This window comes from Babylonia areolata, chromosome 14 (genome assembly GCF_041734735.1).
Source record: "Babylonia areolata isolate BAREFJ2019XMU chromosome 14, ASM4173473v1, whole genome shotgun sequence".
Classification (NCBI taxonomy): Eukaryota; Metazoa; Mollusca; class Gastropoda; order Neogastropoda; family Buccinidae; genus Babylonia; species Babylonia areolata.
The window spans coordinates 28,772,862-28,798,636 of record NC_134889.1 but is presented as its reverse complement, the minus strand read 5'-3'; the positions used below and the strand labels follow the sequence as shown (position 1 = coordinate 28,798,636).

At 39.9% G+C, this 25,775-nt stretch overlaps 1 protein-coding gene across 1 annotated transcript; it reads left to right on the top strand.

The window, feature by feature from the left end:
* The first annotated feature begins 1,286 nt into the window (after nucleotides 1-1,286).
* LOC143289577 (uncharacterized) lies at nucleotides 1,287-3,391 on the top strand. Its single transcript, XM_076598604.1, has 2 exons — nucleotides 1,287-1,415; nucleotides 2,500-3,391. Exons 1-2 carry the CDS (start codon nucleotides 1,377-1,379, stop codon nucleotides 2,896-2,898), a joined length of 438 nt encoding a protein of 145 aa, XP_076454719.1. The 5' UTR covers nucleotides 1,287-1,376; the 3' UTR covers nucleotides 2,899-3,391.
* Nucleotides 3,392-25,775: the final 22,384 nt, after the last annotated feature.

Below are 25,775 nucleotides of genomic sequence, written 5' to 3'. Positions count from 1 at the left end.
AACATTCACCTCTTCGGTGTAAGAACCTTCCGCTTGTTATATTTTGATGGTTGTAATTCGGGTGAAACGCTGTTAACGTCGTCTCTTTCGCCGTTCGTATGGAGAGAGTTAATGCTGTTGGGATTGTCAGATAGTGTCACATAATCTTTCAAGATATGGAGAGAAAAAGATACTGTCTTTATTAACTGTAATTCATATTGTCCATTATCAGGTCCAGATGTTCATATATAGTGGCATTGTCTCTAATGTCCGTGTTCATGACTTGGTAGTTATAGTGATGGTTGATAATTAGCCTGTATTGATCATTTGTTGACCTTTTCTTCGTTGGGAGTCAAGGCCCAAAAATGAATAAACTATTTCGGACTCTCTCTCTCTCTCTCTCTCTCTGTGTGTTGCCAAGTGACCTACATTACTGACTTAAGAGTGTTGCACTTTGACCATGTCACGCAAACCCCCAATGTCATTGGATCGTATATCATGGAAAACCAGTGGCTGCAAAAGCAGGAAAGAAATATTCTGATCGTAAAATATTGTGTGCACAATTCCTTTTTTGCTGGATAAACAAATGCGTTATTTCTTGAATTTATTGCTGATCTAAGGGTAACTTGAAACAATGAATCAAAACCTATTTTGTAAAACAGTTTTGAAATTTTAGTCACTACATAGTTATGTGAAACTAATCTTGTCTTTTCGGCCTACGAGCCACGCGATGAAGAAGAAAAGTAGTAGTAGTTGTAGTAGTAGCAGTAGTAGTAGTAGTAGTTGTTGTGCACAGAAAGGTAGTAGTTACAGCTGAGTGGTTTTAGCGTTTTCTTTGAAAACGTTAACTGGTTTCCCAGGCACAATCCTAAAACCGATTGTCCTGCAAATGACAGTGTTATGGTGTGACACCAATTCGCAGAGCGAAATTCAGCTTTGGCCTGGAAAAAAAAAATCTGAAAGTTATGTTGTAAAGTTGAGATACATACTCTAATAAATATGAGCACTTATAATCAATTAATTAGTCTAATTAATCAATCAATTAATTAATTAATTAATCAAATTCAATTAAAAAAATTAAAAAACAAAAAAAAAGTCAAAATATTTCAATAGTGAATGGAAATAACCATTCTTGCAAACTATGGCCCAGACGTTTTGTTCCAGTTTACTCAGCTGAAATCTTTGTCATTACGCTGTTCTTTTTCTTCCAAAACAGAAGAAAAAAAAAAGAATAAAAAAATAAAACGATCCGAAGACCCACAAAGATGATGATGGACTACATTCCTAGAGGACTGCTGTGGGGCGAGCAGGTGACAAGGCCGACAACCTCGTTCGCCAGAGGGTGCAAACTGTGGTCACGAGAACGTCAATTTTACGAAGACGAGAGACAGAAAAACATGTTGGACTTCAGGAGCCGTCCTTACCTGTATAAACAAGTGGGTACAAAGATTCACTTCAGTCGAAGAATGATGACCCAAGCACCTAAAAAAAAACATAGCCGTACATGCCAATTGGTCGTCAAACTCTCTCTCTCTCTCTCTCTCTCTCTCTCTCTCACGCATGTGTATACAAAAATATTGATTCATTTTGGATGGTCGAGCTGACCGAAGTGATCAGTTGATTTATGTTTGTCCCATTTTCGGTATATACATTATTTGTATGTGTGATGAGAATGTTGATTTATATTATGTTTCTTTGTTTGATCTTATGTTTCCTGATAATGTATTGTTCCCTCCTGTCACAAGGTCTGTACAGTCAATGACAGTAAAACATCAAAGCGTCAAAAGCGTCTCTCTCTCTCTCTCTCTCTCTCACACACACACACACACACACACACACACACACACACACACACACACACACACACATGTGAACTCATGCACACTCATGCATGTACACATGCATAAAAGTCAAAGAACCGAAAAAAAATGTCCATCGGTGGATAAACACACACAAATATGAATCACTTATATTTTGCACTGATTTTTTTTCTGTTTAATTACAGTCACTGTACAATTTTGTGTTGTATATTGCTTTCAATGGAGGTGTGTTGAGAGAGAAAAAAAAGAAAGAAAAAAAAAAGAGATAAAATAGGATTAGGGAAAAAAATAGGAGGATGAAGGACCTATAAGAAAAAGGATATGGAGTAAGGGTGTTGGGGACACACACACACACACACACACACACACACACACACACACACACACACGTACACACTGGCACACACACACACACACACACACACACACACACACAAAACCAAAAAGTCTCGACCCATATTCACTCAGTTTTAGTAGGTGTAGGCAATGATCCGGCAAGCCTTGCATCAACAACTTTCCTTGCTGTAACACACAACCTTAAACCTAATGATGTTTATGCACACCAATAATGCACACTTTTTCTTTCATTCTTTCTTTCTTTCCTTTTTTTTTTTTTTTTTTTTTTTCCCTTCCCTTTTCTTTTTCCTTTTTCTTTTTCTTTGTTTTTTGTGTGTGTGTGTTCTTTTCTCCTTTCTCTCAGTACCCAGAGATAGGCAAACACTACCCGGGTACATGGCGGGTAGTGGACAGCGAACAACTGGACGGTATCGTCCTCAGGCTGACCCAACCCACACGTGCCAGCGTGGCTCGTGCCGAGGATATCCGAGACCGCTCAACCTACGTCCGGTCAGTGGTGGACACAGAGAAAGCCAAGGACATCACCTACCGAAGGCCTCCGCAGTCGGCCGAGCCCAGACTGGAAGGGCACCACCGCAGCAGGTCCGTCATCAGCAGTAGCTGGTCTCGCAAGAGTGGCGACAGCTCCACCGCCACCACCAACGCCGACAGCCGAAGCCTGCTGAGGTTTAGGGGGAGCCGGAAGTGGGACAAGACTGCCTGGGCGCATGTGCGTGTGCGCGGGACTTCCCCTTTGTCGTGAAAGAGCGAATTAAGCCGCGAGCGAGATGGGGTTGGGCAGACGACTGTTTTTATAAAGTTAATGTCACGTCCTCGAGCGCAAAATCTGATTTGAATTGATGATAATGATGATGATGATGATGATGGTGGTGATGATTATCATCTGAATTCATTATTGCTATCTTTGATATTTTTGTTGTTACTATCATCATCATCGTCATTATTATTATTATTATTATTATTATTATTGCCGTCGTCGTCGTTGTTGTTGTTATCATCATCATTGATGTTCAGTGATGTTATTGCCGTTATTATCATTATCATTATCGATGTTGTTATTTGTTGTTGTTGTTATTCAGTACTATTATTATTATTATCATCATTGTTGTTGTTTGGTTGTTGTTGTTTTTTATCAGCTTATACCTTATTACTGTTGTTGTTGCTGCTGATGATGTTGCTGTTATTATTATTGTTATTATTATCATTATTAGCGTGTTGTCGTCGTTGTAGTTGTAGTTGCTGCTGATGATGATGATGCTGATACTGGCTGTCGCTGTTGTTGTTGATGGTATTGTTATCGTTATTTTCATTATTACCTGCAAATATTCATTATTACTTGCAATTGTATTTCCCTTTGTGTGCCTTTAGGACAGAGAGAGAGAGAGAGAGAGAGAGAGAGAAGAAGAAGAAGAAAATGCCGTGTTGGACTCTGTGTCTTGCAGTGTTGGTGGACCAGATCTGTGCTCCCTCCGCTTTCATCTTTCCCACCCCACACCCCTTTCCTCAGTCTCTAGGTATAAATGAACTCTTCCACCCTCCGTATTTAATGAACTCTTCCATGTGCTAACGATTCAGTGCTGTGTTCCGTCGAAATACTCGATCTCGTATTCAGTGGCTAATATCCTGTCTGTTCTTTCTGTGTTTACTTGCGTGAGCGAAGGAGAGATCGAGGATGAACTAAGTGTGTGTGTGTGTGTGTGTGTGTGAATATGCGCGCCTCGCGAGCGAGAGAGAGAGAAAGAGTAATGGCGATGCACGATATTCATTAATTCATATTGTTTTCGAAAACATCAAATTTCTTCTTTCTTGTTTTTTCGACGTTTTAATCAGTCCGGCATCGCACTAACGATTATAATTTTTTTTTTTTTTAAAGGGGTTTAGCCCTGACATATACGGCGGCCCTTTATAGTCAGTGATTGTCAGTGGTTGTCGGGGATGTAGATGGACAAACTAACATGATTTGTAGTTCCATTCGTCAAACTGCCACAAGCACTGAGTGACTGCCGGGGGATTATTTTTCAGGTAAATGTGTCACTTTAATTAAGTGCTGCTGCAAAGTTCGGCAGCACTGCAGCGACCCACTGACGTTACTATACCTTTGTTGTTGTTGTTTTTTGTTGTTTTTTTTGGGGGGGTTGTTTTTTGTTTTTCGTTCTGATGATTTCTTCGTTTCAGTATGTTTCGCAAAGAAAATGGGTCAATTTCATTCATGGACTGTATCTCTTTTTTTCTTTTCTTTTTTTTTTTTTCTTTTTTTTTTTTCAAACATCAGATACGCAAAGAGAAGCTAAATATGTACGTACAGGGAAGCGTAAAACTGTTATTATTATTGTCATTGTTATTATCGTTATTATTATCATTATTAACGTATTATTATCACCATCATCTTTTTTCTTTCTTTTTTTAATGTTCAATCCATGATTATCATTGATGATATTGTTATTTATATCATATATAAGATATTTATTATCATTATTGTTATTATTATCATTGAAAGCTTTGTTTCTAAACGCATTGTACATATATACCTTTTCTTCTTCTTCTTCTTCTTCTTCAGCTGGACCTTGCATTCCTTGTCCTTCATTTATCTTCCCCTGGACTGAAGTTGTGTCCCCTGATGTTTTGTGTTTCTGATTAAAACTTGTTTGGTTTTATCCAAGTCTTTTTCTATGCTCGATCAGGACCACCTGATTATGTGTTGTTGTTGTTGTTGTTTTTTTGGGGTGAGTATAAAAGGAGTGACATATCACGTGTGTGTGTGTGTGTGTGGCTGTATGTGTGTGTGTGTGTGTGTGTGAGTGTCGATCTCTCTCTGTGTGTGTATGTATGTGTGTGTGTGTGAGTGTGTGTGTGTGTCTGTCTGTCTGTCTGTATGTGTGTGTGTGTGTGTGTGTGCGTGCGCGCGCGCGCGCGTGTGTGTGTGTACCTATCAGGGGGGATTTCTTCTACAGAATTTTGCCACAGGACAGTTGTTTTGTTGCCGTGTGTTCTTTATCTGTGTGTCAAATGCGTGCTGAACACGGGACCTCCGTTAATTGTGTCATCCGAATGATTAGATACTCAGTTTGATTTTCCAGTCAGACTTGGAAGGGCGAGAGGGGGGGTGTGGAGGGGATGGGGGGGGGATCAGTTCTTTCCACACATTCTATGATAATACACTTCTGGGAAGGGCACAAAAATTATAAAGAAGCCAAAATGTTTCCAAAGTCGGATTACTATTATATTTTTCCGTATTGACAAAAAATTAGCGCTTTGTTCGGGCATACTGATTACTGACTTGCAAGCAGCAGTCATTTGATCAATTTCGTTCAAGTAGGAATTTCAGTTGCTTTGTAAGTTACATACATGCATCTCGGTCAGGAGTAGCAAAAATTCTGACAAGTAATGGGGCATCAATCTTAACACAATGGTTGTTTGTTTGTTTTTTTGTAGTGGATCTCACCCATCTAAAGCATTACATTCTAACTTTGATTATGACTAAAGGAACAGAAAGGTTACTATGTTTTATACATATTCTTAATGAGTTCACACTGCACTGCAATGATACTCTGTGTGTGTGTGTGTGTGTGTGTGTGTGTGTGTGTATGTGTGTGTGAGATATATATATATATATATATATAGAGAGAGAGAGAGAGAGAGAGAGAGAGAGAGAGAGAAATAGTAGAGAACTGCAAACGTATCACACTCACACAACATGAGCACACACACTCACTAAATCACTCACACAACACATGCACATACACACAAACACTCACACAACAAACTCACAAACACTCACATACACTTGCTCACTCAGACAACACACACGTACACACACTCACTCACACAACTCGCGATATGACAAAAGACAAACACCACCTACAAACAAAACAGAAAGAGAAGTTTCATGGATTGTTTATTCCACCAGTCAAATCGGAAAGAAAAAGAAAAGTAGCAATTTTGAATCTTGACATATGTCCGAGACATCATATCTGCACACACGGATCTATGTAACTTCCGACAGAGAGACAGACGCACGCCTACAAACACAAAATGAAGGCGTTATTTAAAAAAAAAAACACAAAAAAACCAACACACATACAAACACATAAAACACAAAATTGTTAAGAACACAATCGCGCATGAACAAACAAAATCAATTTGCAAGGCGACATTCATCAGCTGTGAAATTGTTTTCCAACAAACATGCCAATCAAATGCATGAGCAGACAATGTATACATATATATATACACACACACAGACATACACACACACACACACACACACACACACACACACACACACACACACACACACACAGCAGAAACACAAAAGTCGCAAGCATAATCTGTGCATTTACAAAAATAATGTTCCCGTCTTTCTTTTACTGGAATAGTCGAGAGACTGCGAGTGAAGTGGATGATAAAAAATGTTTGCAGCATTACCTTTATATGAATGAAAGTAATCTGTAAACAGTACCAAAGAGTATTGATTAAAAACAAACAAAAAATGATAAAATACAATGTAATTCTCATCATCATAATCACCACTACAATTTATGAAACTGGTATCATTACCCATCATACAAGCAAAGACGATAATCAATAATAATAATAATAATGGTAATAATAACAATAAGAATAATAATGATATTAATATTCATAAAGCAAAAGGAATCCAGAAAGCAAGGCTATACAAAAATCAAGTAGGGGGAAAATAACATTGCATCAAAATCAAACGTGTTTCGTTACCTCATGCAACAAACAGCAAAACCACTCACATCAAAATGAATACATGTCCCTGACAGCCATCATCATCTCTCTAAAATGGTTTCTTTTATTCCTGCTCACAGTAAGCATTTTGGTATTTCACCTACAGGCTTGATTTTCACACATCAACAAGCTAATCAGCATGTGTCAAATTCATCATTCTCAATCGATCGTAAGTACAAAGAAATCAAGATCCTCACCAAAAAACAAAAAAAAAAAAAAAAAAACACCAACAAATTAGTTTTCCTGTGCAATAAAATGCAGATCAAAATCACACACTGTGTCACACTGAAGTCTGTGCAATGTGGGAGAAAAAAAAATCAAAAAAAAAAAAAAAAAAAAAAAAAAAAAAAAAAAGAGAGAGAGAGAGAGAGATTAAGACTAGAATTTTAAGAACATGTTGTATTTTTCGATCGAACTGTTCTTTGTTAATTAATTCATCACAAGTTGGTCAGGTTAGATCACAATTCCTTTGCTAGACAGCCATATATACGCAATTGGGAGACCTGTATAGGTCCCCTGTGTGACGGACATAAATAAATAAATGACTATGAAATACTAACCCCCTTGTCTCTCTCACTTGCATACTGCCCCCACCCCTCCCCCTTTCCACACACACACACACACACACACACACACACACACACACAGAGTCTCAGAGAACGCCAAGTCCCACACTACGGACGCTTCACCAAGAAAGAGAGCACATAATATAATTATATTCTATACATAAGTACAAAAAAAAAGTGAAGATGTATAATTATAAAATGCATCAGAAAAGCGAGTGGCTTTAGCAGTGAACCCAAAGAGATAGCACCCATGTACAGACAGGCATAGCGCAGCATGAAGAAGACCAAAAACAAAAAGACAAAGAAGCAGGACAGCAAACGCATGACCAAGGGCGAACACACACACACACATGAGAAAGACACAAGGGAGGGGACGGGGGTGGGGTGGGGGGGGGCTGGGGGGGGGAGGCCAGAAGAAAGGAAGGGAGGAAGGGATACACTGAGATCAAAGACTACCACAACAGCCCACAACACAACTCTGGGGGCCAAAGATATCCTGAGATGAGAAAGAGACTGGGGAGGGTGGGGGGGGCGGGGAGGGGGGGCGGAGGGGGGGGGGGTCGCAGACAGAAAAAGAGAGGGAGAAAGACAGAGAAAGGGTGACAGAGAGGGGAGGACAGAGAGAGAGAGGGAAGGATGACACAGAGAGAGGAGGAAGTACAGAGAGAGAGGGAGGGACACACAGAGAGAGGGGGTGGGTGACAGAGAGAGAAGGGGGAGGGTGACAGAGAGAGAAGGGGGAGGGTGACAGAGAGAGGGGAGGACAGAGAGCGAGGGGGACTCTCAGGGAGAAGGGAGGATGACAGAGGGAGAGAGGGGGGTGACAGAGACAGGGGCAGGGGGTGGGGGTGGAGGATGACAGAGAGAGAGGATGACAGAGAGAGAGGATAACACAGAGAGAGAGAGGATGACAGAGAGAGAGAGAATGGAGGATGGCAGACAGACACAGACACACAGACAGAGAGAGAGAGAAAAAAAAAGAAAGAGAAGAGGGTGACATAGGGAGAGAGAGGACAGGAGGAAGTGAGTTAGAAACGGACAGAAAGAGAGACAGGAGGGGGGAGGGAGAGAACACAGCAGGAGAGGACAAGAGAGAGGGAGGGGAAGATGACAGACACACACACACACAGAGAACGCGTGAGAAAAGAGACAGGTGGGGGGTGGGTGGGTGGGGGGGGTTGGGGAAGGGTTGTGGGGGGTAGAGGATGGCTGGCTAGGAATGAAGCAAAGAGCGAGGGACAGGCCCCAGAACACTTACTTACCCTCCTTCTCCCCAAACCCCTCACCCTCCGCACCCCCACCCCCAATCTCAAACCCCCACCCACCCACAACCCTAAAAAAGTAAGTTCACAACTTTTTTTAATATGTTTTTTTTTAATAAAGTCCCAACACTGCTTGAAACCAGTCCACGTGATGACATTTTTTCCACACAACACAACCACCACCCTCTCACCACATTACTAATCCCTTCCCCTCCCCACCATCCTCAAACAACCAGCAACTGATATAATATTTACAACAACAACAACAACAAAAAATACATTGAATCAAACATACAACAACGTGCCGAAACCCTGGAAGTATGAAATGACTGGAAAAAAAATTAAGCGTGATCTTTTCAAACATTCCAGTCTGTGAACAATGAGAGCAGTGTGTCGCCTCCTGCAGGATGATTTCACAACCAATGCCAGCGTTTCTTGTCTATATATATATATATATATATATATATATATATATATATCAGTGCCTATGTTTTCAACTGGTAATGGAATATATATACATACATGGAGAGAAAGAGAGAGAGAGAGCGAGAACACTGAACACTGAAATGTTTAATGTCATTAGCTGAAAAGCTGATGACATAGTAGGTACTAATCAGAACAAAATGGTGCAAAGTAGATAAAAATGGAATAAAAAGAGAGAGAGAGAGAGTCTTGAGTCTTGTCTTGAGTTTTGACATATTTAATGATTTGAGAGAGACAGACAGACAGATAGACAGAGACAGAAAAAGACACACACAGAGAAAGAGAAAAAAACAAAAAATGCCCAGATATCTGGAGTCCACACGGAACAATACTACAGTCTGGCACACAACTGGCTCTTGGCTCTCTCTCTCTCTCCCTCCCTCTCGGAGAGAATTCAAATGGCCCGCTATCGCAGTCTTTGAAGGGTCTCTATTTCACAGTTCCCTCCTCTGATCTTTGCATACAAAGTTATTTTGAAATCAATGGAAGGGTTGTTTTACTTGTTACTTGCACTTGTTTTCCTCCACAACTATTATGTTGTATGAATACATTCATATATATATATATATATATATGTCAAATATTCCAAATTTTCAGAACGATCACATTCCTTCCTCAAGGGATAAGTTGTTTATATATAAAATCCAGGCCCAGATGTCTTTGTTTTTTTTTTTTTAAAATAGCCTGGATTTAATATTTAATCTCTATAACTGCACATTATGCACCATCCAGTGAGTCTAACAGGTCATGGTGCAGTGTCCAGTTTTATAAACTTGGGATTGACTTCCAAGATTATATATATATATATGTATGTATGTGTGTGTGTGTGTGTGTGTGTGTGTGTGTGTGTGTGTGTGTGCGTGTGTGTGTGTGTGCAATGCCACTTCTGTTCTTTAGTAACCAAGGATCTGTCGGACTTCCGTCTTGTGTCAATACGCACCGTAAACCTTTTTCCTGTTGCCACACTCTCTGCTCTGTTGCCCCCCCACACACACACCCCTCTCACCCAGCCAACCAACCTCTCTCTACTCCCATCCTCTCTACTATTCTGGCTGACGGTCTGAGCGTTCATCTTTCAGAATCGAGCGTGGAAAAAGGCGAATATAAAAACCAAATGCCCCTCACACAATGTGTTAAAATTCAACTAAAACTATACATATATATATATAGGGAAACAAAAGAAGGAAGAAGGAAACTGAAAAGAAAAAAAGGGGAAAAAAGAAACAAACAAACAAAAATGCACAACAACCTGGGAGATGTTTCTGATTGGATTCTGAAGGGGATAAAAAAAAATAAAAAAACCAACAGAATCCACTGAAACAGGCGAAAGTGTAATGAAGGGGAAAAAATGTTGGCACTGCACGAAGAAACTTTCAGGTAAGCACACTTACAACAATCTCTCCATCTCAAACATAATTTCATATATATATATATATATATATATATCCATGTGCACTGACACGGTCACATACAAATCAGTAACTGTAGTTATATGTATATAAATCAATGAAAACTGTTTAACACAGAACAAAGCAAAAATACCACAAAACTTAATGCAAGTAACAATTAAGAGAGAAGGAGCAAGAGAGATTCTCCTGATATATGTATACAATATATATGTATATTACCACGAATATAAAAAAAAAACGTCTGGAAATATATCATCACTATATGAAAAAATATTTACAGTACAAGTGTGTTTCTTTTAATTTATAGTACAAGTTTGTCTTTTTAATTTACAGTGTCTTTTCTTGAGTGTACACTGAATAACACTCTCAAATATAGAATACTAATTTTTTTTAAAGCATAATATATATAATACACTGACTCTATTTTTATATTTATTCACATAGTTTTCAAGAACCCCATTGTATCATTTCCATTTCACTTGTCATATGTTTATCTGAATGGTTTTAACAAATGAATGATCAAAACCGGATGATAAACTTTAAAAAAAAAATTACTGTTCATGCAACAATGTTTAAATTTCTATTTGTAGAGACACTTGTCACATATTTAGTGTATGTATAATATGTACAGTAAGACGTAACTTTACATAAGATTTCCTTGTTGTCTTATCCACTTCATGTACTCTTAATGTGACATTTTCAAACAAAATACAATTTAAACCAACTGAGGATAAAAGGTACAAAAAGATACTGAAAGTGCAGATGAACTTACGACAACTGAATTCATTCCAATAAAATGATTTTTTTTTTTTTTAAGTATATATAATAAGCAGTACTATTATTGTTGGTGTCAATGAAATTTTCTTCAAATTTTGTCACTGATGCCAATAAATCTCCCAGACCATAAAAGAGCTGAGTTTAACAACATATTAATAATAATAATGATCATGATTATCTTTATAGCGCTGAATCTTGTGCAGAGACAAATCAAAGCGCTTTCGCACCAGTCATTCACACGTATGGCTCATGCTATTAATTCTCTCCGTACCAACGGCTAAACAGTCAATGATGACAGCATTACACCGCTGCTTACATCACTCAAGTGTCACAAGCGGAAGGTTTTCGGTGGATGAAAACAAAGAATTAAGAATACCGCATTTCCAACGATGAAAGCTACAGGCTGGGCCATTCAGACACCCACTGGACATTGGATGGGGTCTCTGTGGGAGGAAAGAAAGGAAGAGAACTGGCCCCATCCTGACTGAGTTACGGTCCAACTGTTCATGACTTGGGGATCGGTTTCGTCAATGTTTTGTCATTGATGAGGGTTGGTCCCCAAATCTTCCCAGACGCAAAGGCTGTTCTTCTTTAATAATGACTTGCATCTTGAGTCTGATCTACAGTTTCTGAGTTAGATACTGTGCGAGTCTGATCTACAATTTCTAAGTTAGATACTGCATATTTACTGCTTGTCCAACAAACCATTTGCTACTTCAATCATTCTTTCGTTTGTCCATTTCATGACCGTTTGATTATCAATGAACTTCTCATACACTTATTAATTTTTTTTGCATTTTCTACTCTTCCTATCCATCTCTCATATTTACTGCTTGTCCAACAAACCATTTGCTACTTCAGTCATTCCTTCTTTCGTTTGTCTATTTCATGACTGTGCTTCACTATCAATGAACTTCTCATACACTTATTATTTTTTTTTTTTTTTTTTTTTTTTTTTTTTTGCATTTTCTTCCCTTCCTATCCATCTCTCTCATCTTTTTACAGTACCTCTTGTTTTTATACAAGTACAGGAGGAAGAGGAGGGAAAGAGAGAGATAGGTACACACAGAGAAAGAGTACTCAGCACAGTTTCTTATTTTGGGTGTTCAAAACAAAAGATTTACCGATGAGAAAGTAAACATATATATATATATTCTGGAAAGAATATTAACCAACTAAAGCACCTATAAGAATACAGAGACTGAAGTGAAGTATGCAGTATCCAGACTTGCTTGTATGTATGTATGTATGTATGCGTGTATGTATGTATGTATCTATGCGTGTATGTATGTATGTATGTATGTGTGTATGTACATAATGTGGAAAATATTAAGATACGTGTGTGACCTCACACACAGACACACACACACAAACACACATATTTACACACACATGCGCTACACACACACATACACACACACACGAACATATATACATATGGACACACACACACACACACACACACACACACACACACGTTAGCTGGTTGAAAGGTACCCCAAATCCCACCATGCTACCTGAAAACATTGTACTATGATTTCTAGTCAATTCAGAAAAAAAAAAAAAAAAAAAAGGAAAAGAAACAAGAGACATTCCACAGCAAAACTCAAACAAATAACAAGAATCCCCTAAGCCATTGACCGTTGAGCCTTGGAGAAATGAGACCAGTGGTGTTCACTACATTTTGTGTAACTGAACGGAGAAAGAGGAGTGAGAGAAGAGAAGCAGATAAAAAGAGAGAATCAGAAATGGGAGAATGACAAAGTACGCCCCCCACCCCCACCCCCCATGCCCCCAACTCCCCACCCCTGCAATCCCCCTGAAAACAGAGAATAACTGTCAACATGGCTGGGGTAAAAACTGGTCAAAAATGTATTTTTAAAAAAAAATATATATATGATAGTCAGTCGTGTCCGACTATGACCATCAGAACAGCAGAGGAGGCAACTGCTGTTCCGACTATTTGGGCAAGAATTTGATTATAGTGGAGAGTGTCTTGCCCGTCTTGCCCAAGTACATCCCCAGTCTCTCAGCCAAGAGGGTTTTAGGACAGTCGGCGTTGGGATGGTTCCCAAAGGCCAACCAGCCCACAAGGCTGCAGCACTAAGAGCCAGTGCAATTTTGCCTCCTAGTTTGAGAGTCATAGTCCTTCACAAAAGACCAAGCTGTAAATGGTTTCCCATTGACTGGAGAAACCATTGATAATACAGCTCTCACTTTGCTGTTGGCCCAAATGTAAACTTACGTCAATCTGTGATATAAAAAAAAAAATATATATATATATATATATATGTATATATATATAAACAACCCACTCGTGAATACATACAAATGAACACAGGAGTCGCAGCCCATGAACGAAGAAGAAAGTGAATCGAAGGAATGATGGAGAGTAAAGGGTGGAGAGGGGGGTGGGGGGGGGGGAACAAAGATCTGGAATGGCAGAATGAAAGCATTACCCAATCAGTTTCATCACACTCTAACAAACAAAACAAAAAAAAAGCATAACTAAGTCATCTTGATAGTCTAATCTTGGATAACAGCAGCACACAACAATGTGAATGACACAGTCCAGAATGAATACATGAATGAACGTTGAACTGCGTGATTATCTTCACTTCCTGGTGACTGACGCTACTTCTCTCTGTCATTTACAATGGCCAATCAGTGCCTCCGGTTCAAGACTAGGACCATTCCTGGCTTTCACTGATGAAATACTGAAGCACATCCCATTGAGCAATGCTTGTGATTGGGAAGAGGATAGGGAGGACAGCGGAATTCCAGTTTCTCAGCAAAATAAAATCAAGTAGAAGTGGGGTGGGGGTGGGGGTGGGGGAAGTAGAAGTGTGGATGGGGAACGAAAGAAGAAAAAAAAATGTACAAAAAGCAAAGTCGCCTGCACACACACACACACACACAGAGTAAAACTGATGATTGCCATAGCAAAACCCAGGAAATGTTTCAATCAGAAAACAGATCTTATAACTATCACTAACCCCCCTCCCTCTTTCTCCATCCTCCTCTCTCCCCCCAAAAGCACACACACAATATTTTGCACTAAACCCTGATGTGTGCATGTGCACACGACTGTACACAGTGCACAACGTCATACAAAACTAGACTTCCCTAAGCAAAACCATTCACACATCCCATACCAATCATCAAATCCATTCACACATCCCATAACAATCATTTTCTACACATACACGCACACACAAACACACAAAATGAGCATGCATATCTTAAAAAAACATAAAAAATAAATAAAATGCTATTGTGAAAATAACCTACCAACACAGACTTTCAACATGCTGTTGCACTGATCAAAAAAGCCACTGTTCAGCAAATGGAGAGATTCAATGCAAAAATGATACAAAATAAATTCAGACAAAAATAAAGAAAAAAAGAATATACATTCAACAAAATCAACTACAAACTAAACCCCAAAACATACAAAATATTTTTTTTTTTTTTTAAATCATAAGAAATGGGGACTGCTTGGTCTGGTAAAGTCACATTTGCAAACCGAAGGTCTTGAAAGCCAACAGCGGTTCACTCTTGGAGTAATCTCCCTTCAAAACTGTTCTCAAGGCTGCTGTCTCTCCTTTCTGTTCTCTGCGATTTCCTCACACTGTCTAAAAAAAAAAAAAAAAAAAAAAAAAACCATCCCCCACACAATACACACAAGCGCACTCCCACACACCCAGCCCAATTCTCATTCACCACAACTCACACCCCTCCCCACGCCTCCCTTGCCACCCAGCCTCCCCCCCCCCCCCCCCCCCACACCCCTCTCTGTTTGTTCCTGGCCAAAACTGTAGGTACACAGTACAGCAGTTTAGTCGATGGGGTTCAAGAGAGTGAAGAACTGCAACCCTGTACATCACCGTGAACCCCTTCACAGTTGAACCGTGGTGAAATATGATCGGTGTGTGCCATGAATTTTGTTGTGGAGAGTTTTGATAGTTTCAGGACCTGGTGGTGGTATTTTTGATTGTGTACTAGTTACGATTGTGTGCTATGACTTGTGTGTGTGCGTGCACGTGTGCTTGGTGTGTATTGTGTGGGGGATGGGGGGGTGGGGGGTGGGGGTGGATGAATAGTTTTCAATGAAGTTTGGTATCTTGTGTTCAATTTTTTCCTTTTTGATATTTACATACATATGTGTGTTCTATTTGTAAACGCCTAGGACTTATTTTCAAGATTTGGCATAAATGCTCATAATAATAATAATAATAGTGCAATTACTCCTTTTTGGGGGCCGCGGGGGGTGTACTTTTAAAATGGTGTCACTGACTGTGCCGGACCAAAAAATACATATATGCAAATCCCCAAAGAAGAAAGAAAAAAACGGAAGAAAAAAAAAAGCGACCATCACCCTGAACTGTGTGCTCTGTGGCGTCTCAGCCAGGTGACAGCCCTTCACTGACGGGGGGTGGGGGGGGGTATATATACCTGTCAGCAGCAGTCAGAAGGGGGAAACTAAGGGTTTGTGATTATCCAAGTGTTCAAACTACCCACATGAACAGTCAACGTGGCATCGTTATCAATCATATGATCTCTCTTTTCTTCTGGGGTTTTTGTTTTTGTTTTTTTTTTGGGCAAAAACATGAACAAATAAATGAATAGAAAAAAAAAATTTTTTTAATCTAAAAACTGCTAATAATTTTTACGTGTTTGGCAGAGTTCAGAAACATTCTTATGAGTTCATCTTTTCTCAAGCACCCTGTGCTGTTTACCTAATTAAAATCTTATTACTTTTAAACACACACACACACACACACACACACACACACACACACACACACACACACACACACAAAGGATCATATACAGTTCTTGGTAAAAAGTTAAAAAATCTTTTAAACAACCAAAACAAAACAAAAATCTTTATCCTAGAATAACATTCCAAAATTGTTCACCAACACGAAAGCAGGTGACTGTTAGCGTTACCCACCCACAAACAACCAACTTGTCATAAGGGATTAGGTTGGGGGAAGGGGAACAGATGGTTGGCGGAAGGTGAGAGGGGAGGGAGGGGAGGAGAGGGGGGCAGGGGGGGGGGGGAAGAGGGAGGGAGGGAGGGAAGGTGATGGAGAGAGGTACATCACCAACAAAGCAAACTAAATGAAAAGCAAGCGTCCTACACAACATTCTCAGGATGAAGCCGCAAAAGTCGCGTGCGTGCGTGCGCGCACACATACACACACATACACACAGATATCAACAACACACACACAAACGCCCAAACAAGTTACCATTACTCATAAGCACAGTGTCACACACACGTACCAGCAGTAGCGCGTGAACACACACACACACACAGTTCCCACCTGCACAGCTGACTGTCAAGTTTTAAACAAACCTATGTATGTGGCACACTACTGGAAGACTAGTACAGTGATGTTTGTAGTGCAGGCCAGAATCAATGTGAAGGTCTTGTACGCCTGTGAGTTTCATCCACAGAAGAGAGTTCTTTCTTTTTCTTATATAATCCTTTTAATACGTAATAATGAACCCCCAGGTCAACCATCAATTATTTGACATGCATCCTGTGTTTCAGTACGGTTCTGTACTTGTTGGACACAACTTATCATGTCCCTATTTGCGACACTGAATTACAGGGGATGGATTAACAGGAAAGGGATATATACCATGCTTCTTTATTCCAATGTCAGTGCTTTTTCTGTGGCAAGCAATCCACAGGCAACTTATCTGCAGTTATTTTCTTATCTTTTTGTTGTTGTTCAACCAGTAGGCAGGACTTATACACTGGTGCACCGAAAAATCCAAGAAAATGTAATTATTACATCATTGCATAAAAACCATTCAGGAATCATATTTCCTTGTTTTCCCCTACCAGAAAAAAATATTCCTCTGACTCAAAGTTCAGTCATGAGCCACAAAACTATTAACCCCCTGCAGTCAGTCAAATACCAAGCAACCATTTTACTACAATAGACAGGCCTAAAATCACACGACCCAAACAGTCAGTCAAATGCCAAGCAACCATTTTACTATAACAGACAACCCTAAAATCACACGACCCAAACAGTCAAATGCCAAGCAACCACTTTACTATAACAGACAAACCTAAAATCACACGACCCAAACAGTCAGTCAAATGCCAAGCAACCATTTTACTATAACAGACAACCCTAAAATCACACGACCCAAACAGTCAGTCAAATGCCAAGCAACCATTTTACTACAATAGACAGGCCTAAAATCACACAACCCAAGCAATCAGTCAAATGCCAAGCAACTATAAAACTGTGAAGGTTAGTCTGAAAATCACATCTAACTACTGAACTGTGACACTCAGTCAAAGTCTACTGCCTCTTTTTTTCTTTTTATTTCATTGTGTGTGTGTGTGTGTTAATTTGTTGCTGTTTATCCATTTCCATCAAATCGTCATAGGGATATTACATACTATTGTTTAATGACAAACAATGACAACTAAGCAGCTCTCACTACAAAAATGTGAGCTTTATTATGACAGCACAAAAATGTCAAGAGGAAACTTGTCACATCTTTCACTTTTTTTTTTCTTTTTTTTTTTTCTTAAACTAGTATACCATGCTGCACTTTGAAAACTTGCATAAGTCAAATCAATATGCAGAGCAGCTGTGATTATCTACACACATATGTGTAGACATGAATGCAAGCAAGCATCACCAAGCAAGAATTGAGAAATGCATAGACGGCATGATGCCTGGATTCGAACAGGAGGAACTGCAGAGACATAAGGTGTGGTGGGAGGGGCTGGGAGGTATAGGAGACAGGTGGATAATTAAGAAAAAAACAATTAGAATGGCTTGGAAACTGAAAGCTACAGATAAGGGACTGGGGTGTTTGGAGGAAAGGAGAGAGGGGGGGAAACTGCAGAATTATCCTTTTTTTTCTTCCCTTTTTTTTTTTTTTTAACTCACTCGGGATGACAAGTTTTCTCCCTTGCTTTTCCCCACAGACGGCCCATTTGTAAGGGTTTGATAAAAAATTACAAAAAATACAAAATACTGTGTAAGAAAATGAAACTTTCAGAACTGGTTTATTACGTGTTGAGCTATTACATATAAAAAAAAAATCAAATTTCTCATCTTATTTTTACAGTTTTGCCATATGTAGAAAATACTGCCAATTTTTCACCCCGAATCACCATACCCATACTCGCTTTCTGCATTAAATTCGCTTTCTTCTTCGTCATCATCCACCTCTTCAATGTCCGACCCTTCAGTTTGTAGCATTTCAAGTACTTCGGCAACCCTAGAACGTTGCTGTCACTGCCTTGTTCGCTTCACAACATTCTGAGAAGAGCCTGCTTTGCTAACAGGCTGGCACACGAGCAGACGACCGGTCAGTGACTTTGTCAGCATGTGTGCGAGACGGGCCACACATCCCAGGCTGACCAATCATACTGTTTAATTGTGGAGTGACCCAGAATAGCGCACTCTGCTTGGTTAATCACAAAATCACGTGTACAGCGCATGATGGAATTTTACTTTTGGAGAATGCTATTCCATTCCTTCGTCCGAATCCGAATACGTTTTGTGTAGGAATGCGTGAGCATTCCTTCGTCCGGAGAGAGTTAAAGGTTGGCATAGAAACTGAACTCAACAGAAAGTCTCGCACTTCCAATCAGAGTAATATATTTCACTACTGGTCGAAACATCAACTAAAGCCTAGCCTGGATGCTGAAGATTTAAGAGCGTGTGAGCCTAAAGGGAGGCTAATCCGTGCAGCTCTTTTGACAGAGTGAGCCCACGAAAACTTGCCCCATGTAGGCATCACTTGACCATCTGGCATTTGCATAATCATCAGGTGAATCTCTGTGAGTCCCAGTTATTCCCCCTGCAGCTTCTTCTGTCACTCGTCAGAGAAGGAAAACAGGTCAAGTGGGAATGGTACAGAAAGGCACAGCATTTGTGCGGTTTTCATTCTCAGAAATGAAAGAAGCAGGCAAGCAAATGAACGAGTACATTAGCCGCTGAAACAATTATTAATCATTTGAACAGAAAACTTTTCTTCATTTTGTATTTTTGTTGATGAGATTTGGGTTTTGGTTACTGTTGTGTGTGTGTGTGTTTTTTTGTGTGTTTTTTTCAGTGTTAATGTTCACATGTGAACAAACGACAAAGAGTTCCCTTTATCTTCATATAAAACTGGCTGATCTTTGAATGTAAACAGTCTATGTATACAAGTTGATGATTATACTTTATTCTCATAATTATTCTTTTTTAATATATATCTTAGAAATAATGGTAACATGTTGTATTAGCTTTCAAACATCTAACTGCATGATTATCATGTGCTACCCTAAAACCTTCATGTCACAAACAAGTATCTTTGGTTCACAATTCCAAACTGCTACTGTTTACAAACTGTTATACCTGTTTCACAAGTTACACATTATTTTGATTGTGAATAACTCACCCAATGTGTATAAATTAAAGTTTTATACGTTACTTATTTCAAATCTCCCTCTACCTTTCTTCACATTCTGGACAATACATATATACACACGTTTTGAACATAATCATTTCAATTGCATTCTCTCTCTCTCTCTCTTTCTCTCTCTCTCTCTCTCTCTGTTCAGAAATTTACACATACAAATCAGCACCTGGATTGATTTCTTCAACACTGCGCTGTGAAAAATTACTTCTTCTTTTTATATTGCTTTTGTTCAACATGTGTTCAAGTAATTCACAATACATTTGTATATAAATCAGACCTCAAAGAGAAAATGCTGGCATCCCTCCCCTCCGCCCTCCACCCCCCATTCCAAAATACAATGACGCACAAGAAAGAAAGAAAGAAAGAAGATGCCAGTTACTTGGTTCACAATGAGTATTTCACGTTGATTATTTCCCCTTCATTGTTTTCAGAGAATCATAAGAGAAGGAAGAAAAGAAAAAAAAAAATCATTTGCATCATGATTCTACAAGCACAGCAACAAACCCACCAATCACATTCCTGGAGGTACACAGACAGAAACCACACGTCCAAACAGAGCAGAACTCTCCAAAATAGTTCATGATTCGAAACAATCCAACACAAATTCATAAGGTTACTGGAGTCGCACCCCATGTGCTTTAACTCCCAAACGCTTGAGACTTCAAACCGAACAGGTACGCACTGCAGACACATTTAAACTTGACTGAGGAGCGCAGCAGGGAGGGTGTGGTGGTGGAGGGGGGGAATGAATGCACTAAGGCTGAGAGCCTTGCTGAAACAACAGCAAAAAAAAAAAAAAAAAAAAAAAAAAGAAGAAAAGAACAATTTTGTTCTGAACTTGTTCCACTGAAGCCCCTACGACGTGTATATATATGCCAACATACACCACATAATGATTTCATGTACAGGTCCAACCAACGGGAAACTTTCCTTCCCTTTTAAATTTTTTCTTAAAGTGGAGTGTTGTAGAAAATATACACATACATGCTCAGATGCTGTATAGCTTTAACCTATCTCCGTGTCAGGTTCTGTCATATAGCTTTAACCTATCTCCATGTGAGGTTCTGTCGTATAGCTTTAACCTATCTCCGTGTCAGGTGCTGTCGTATAGCTTTAACCTATCTCCGTGTCCGGTTCTGTCATATAGCTTTAACCTATCTCCAAATGAGGTTCTGTCGTATAGCTTTAACCTATCTCCATGTCAGGTTCTGTCGTATAGCTTTAATCTATCTCTGTGTCAGGTTCTGTCATATAGCTTTAACCTATCTCTGTGTGAGCTTCTGTCATATAGCTTTAACCTGTCTCCGTGTGAGGTTCTGTCGTATAGCTTTAACCTATCTCCGTGTCAGGTTCTGTCGTATAGCTTTAACCTATCTCCGTGTCAGGTTCTGTCGTATAGCTTTAACCTATCTCCGTGTCAGGTTCTGTCGTATAGCTTTAACCTATCTCTGTGTCAGGTTCTGTCGTATAGCTTTAACCTATCTCCGTGTCAGGTTCTGTCGTATAGCTTTAACCTATCTCCGTGTCAGGTTCTGTCGCATAGCTTTAACCTATCTCCGTGTCAGGTTCTGTCGTATAGCTTTAACCTATCTCTGTGTCAGGTTCTGACCTATCTCCGTGTCAGGTTCTGTCGCATAGCTTTAACCTATCTCCGTGTCAGGTTCTGTCGTATAGCTTTAACCTATCTCTGTGTCTGGTTCTGTCAAGGGGTTCAAGGTCCCATAACCTTTTACAGCCATCGGGGCAGTGAACATTATGTCCACTGAGTTGAGGGTTCAACACAGGAAGGCAGGACCCAATCCTCTCTTGCTGTTGCTGTTTAACTCACTCAGTACGGCCAGTCCTCTCTTCTCCTCTACACAGACCCTTCAGATGTCCAGTGGGTGTCTGAATGACCCAACCTTTAGCTTCCGTCATCAGAATTGTGGTATTCTTTGTCAACATTCACCTCTTTAGTATAAGAGCCTTCCGCTTGCAATATTTTGATGATGGTAACTGGCGTGAAACGCTGTTAACGTCGTCTCTTTTGCCGTTCGTATGGAGAGAGTTAAGCCTTCCTAAACTGAAATCACACACCCATTTCACACCTGGGAGGAGTAGAGGAAAACTGGATCGCCCTTCCCCACGGACACAACGCTACGGCAAAAGGTTCGCCTCAAACCCTGATCACCTGAGAACTCTGGACCAGACGTTCTATGCCTCGTTCTTGTTGCTTACAGTCCAGCAGACCACACAGGGCCATAATTATCAGGACTGTCAAACCATACAAATGCTCAACCGCGTCAACACAAAACTGTCACATCTAAAAAAAAAAATAAAAAATTAAACCACTCAGACAAACTCATAAAACAGTTCATGACACAGTATCCCAACCATTTAGCTCCTTATGGCAAATAAGACTAGGTCATGCTGAGGACGTCAGCCATTCCGCTTAATTTATCATCCCCAGATTACAAAAAATCGTAAAAAAGAAAAAAAAACCCAATGTTTCAATGCCAAACAAAAAAATATATTAAAAAGGCCATACTGGCAAATAACACTGCAGAATGGGCAGCTAGTGCCCATCCCAGTGCTACAGCTCACTACCTAATCGCCAGAGCAAAACAGCACAGATAGTACATCACAGACTGCGGAAAAGAGAAAAAAGTGTCAAGGCTTGCTTGAAAAAAGAAAGGGGAATGGACAGGGAAGGCAGAAAAAGGAGACAACAGTGAAGATAAAAAAATATTTTAAAAAAAGCAGAAACAAAAAGAGTGACAGAAAACAGGAAATTTCTAGCACAGAATTTCCAGAAGGCGTGGATGCTATTTATGTTCTATGTCTAACTGATTCTGCCATGGTATGGGCCAGGAGTAAGGCAGAAAAGGCCAGAAACAAAAAAGAGTGATCGAAAAAGAGGAAATTTCTAGCACGGAATTTACAAAAGATGGAGATATTATCCATAATAAAAGAGCTCCCTGGCATACCCACATGGCGGTGGGTGGGGTGGGGTGGGGTGGGGTGGGTGGGGATGGGGGGGTGGGAAGGGGTAAGCTGAGAAAAGGAAAATCAAAGTCAAATATACTGCCGGACAACACCACAAGCACAGAAATCATTTTTTTTACATGCAGGGCGGCTTCAATACCAAATGGTCATTTTTCTTCTTCTTCTTTTTTTTTCAGCATGATATCCACTTCATGACATTAAAAATGAATAAATAAAATGCATACCATAAAAGCTTCAAATCTGTTTTGTTTTTTCTTGCAAAACATAACCACTGAAATGATTTCACTTAAAATTCATTTTAAAAAAATAATCAAATCAAGATATCCTTTGGGATGAAAGCAACCACAAGTTTACAGAACACACACACACACACACACACAAATAAAAATCCATCTTCCGAAGGGGCAACAATTCACAAAATTTCCAAGCTAGGCAATCACGACTATCAATATGTGCGTGTCGAGGTATCAGCACTGTTTTTTTTCATCGATAAAAACTTCTCAACCCACAACTGTGATACACAGAATATCTGACATATTCCACATTCATCAAAAGCAGTAACAGAAAGCCATGACACCTTTAAAAAAAAAAAAACTAAAACAAAAACAAAAACAAAAATATGCTTGCACAAAGAATAGCGTCAGTGCATTACACAAATCACGCACAATTTATTAAAATCATCATCATCCGCCTCTTTTTTCTTCTCTCTTTTTTTTTTCTTTTCTTTTTTTTGTTGCACATGACTATCTTATCACCATCACAATCAAAGGAAAAAGATTACTGGCATTTAATTACACTATGAAGTATGATTGAACTTCCGCTACACATCATAGGAAACTCTCAACTTTCAAGAGCAAAACATCTTTCTTTTTTTCTTTTTTTTTGTCCCCCATAGTCCCACAATGTATACACACGGTTTTCAATCAAATGTATAATCTTCCTCCTCTCCAATTCTTCATCCTGTTATCTCTTCGTTCCATTTTCGCTTTCATTCCTTCAGCCACTCCTTCGCTCTGTCTGTCTCTCTCTCTGTGAAAATTCATCGGTGTACAGTATAAAGTGTGCCAAAATGCTGACACACAAGTGAGCCATTCTCAAGTGAAAGAGGCGGCTCCGTTCAAGTGGCATACACTCCCACCCTTTCAATGCTCAATGAGTCTGGACGAATATTCTGATCATATTGCCATCAAACATGCCTGTTTTCCACATTCATGAGTGTTAGTCAAGTGAGCCCCCCTCACACCACCTTCCCCAACCCCCTCCCCCAACACCCCCAAAAAGTCATATCAGAGGTCTGATCCTCAGGCAAAGAGCGTTTTCTTTCACAACAAATGCAGCATGACATGAACAATAAATGAAAATGTACACATGCACAGGACCTAAAATCTTTGTCTACAAGGAGGCGGGGCCGGGCTGGGGAGGGGTTGAAGGCTGGGGTGAAGGTATGACGACGACAAATCGGAAAAGCCCGGGACACACGCTCAAAATGTAAACGTTGTCGGTGAAAAAAGACCATCTGGAATCCTCAGAAGACGTGACAGTACAGAACAGTTAAAACACAGACTGACTGGCCCCACACACACACCCAGTCTTCACAAACCGAACAATCCCTGCCGGCCATGGCCAGAGATTCACATCGCACACGCTGGGGGAATATTGTTTATGCAGGTCACACATGCATGCCATCCAGTGTACACAGTGTCGTTTATATATCAGGACAGTTAGACAAAGAGCTCAACATACACCACACCCCACTGTTCAACAACTCTGAACATGTCTTGATGAACTGATTCCTCTCAACACCCAAGCAAAGCTCTCGCTCTCGCTCGTTCTCTCGCTCTCTCTCTCTCTTCCAGGTATCAGTGACACAAGTAAGCAAGCTCACTTTCTACACTTTCCCGTGTCCATAAATCCAGTGACTGATTACATGTTTCATATATAAAATACTGAAAATACTGAAATTGTTTTTTGGGTCTCAAATATGTGTGTGTGTGTGTGTCTGTGTCTGTGTGTTTGTGTGTGTGTGTTTGTGTGTGTGTGTGTGTGTGTGTGTGTGTGTGTGTGTGTGTGTGTGTGTGTGTGTGTGTGTGTGTGTGTGTGCGTGTGTGCATCTGCATGTGTGTGGGCGTGCACACGTGTTTGAGAGTTTGTGTGAGTTACAAATCCAAGTTTTATAATTCATCCCAACCTCATCACATGTATTAAGTACAATTAAAACTTTCAATCAATGAAATAATTGTCTCACAATGCTGGTTACAAAGTGTGCACAGAAACTAACAAGAAAAGCGAATAAAATAACTCCCTGCAGTGTGTCATGTTTCTATTCCACTTTATTCAGCTGTGTACTTCAAAAAAATGTTTTTTATTTTTTTTCTAACCAGCCTGAAGTTCAACTTTAAATAAACGAGAGAAGACAATGTGACAGGAGAGGCTGATGCGGTGTGAAAAGTAACTAACAATTAAAGGTTAACTCACTCAGTACGGCCAGTCCTCTCTTCTCCTCTACACAGACACCTACAATGACCCAACATTTAGCTTCCATCGTCAGAATTGTGGTATTCTTTGTCAACATTCACCTCTTCAGTATAAGAGCCTTCGCTTGCAATATTTTGATGACGGTAATTGGGGTGAAACGCTGTTAACGTCGTCTCTTTCGCTGTTCGTATGGAGAGAGTTAAGGGTTCTTGCTTCAGCTACAGGGGCAGTGAATTCACATCCACTGCATCTAGGGCTTGACACACAAGAAAGCAAGGCTCAGTTTTCTCCTTCCACTGCTTTTAACTGTCAATCCCCAACCTGATGTCAGGTACTCTAAGGAAACAGCACCCTGCCTGAACTCTAGTCACTGCCGACTGGTGATCACTGAATCAAAAGTCCAATGCCAAACTGATAAAATATTTGAACTTTGCTTTGCACAAACCATCTTTTTTT

Coding starts and splice junctions, on each gene's coding strand:
- LOC143289577 (XM_076598604.1), top strand. CDS start 1,377: ATGTTGGACTTCAGGAGCCGTCCTTACCTGTATAAACAA. Junction 1,416..2,499: donor GTCCTTACCTGTATAAACAA/GTGGGTACAAAG, acceptor CCTTTCTCTCAG/TACCCAGAGATAGGCAAACA.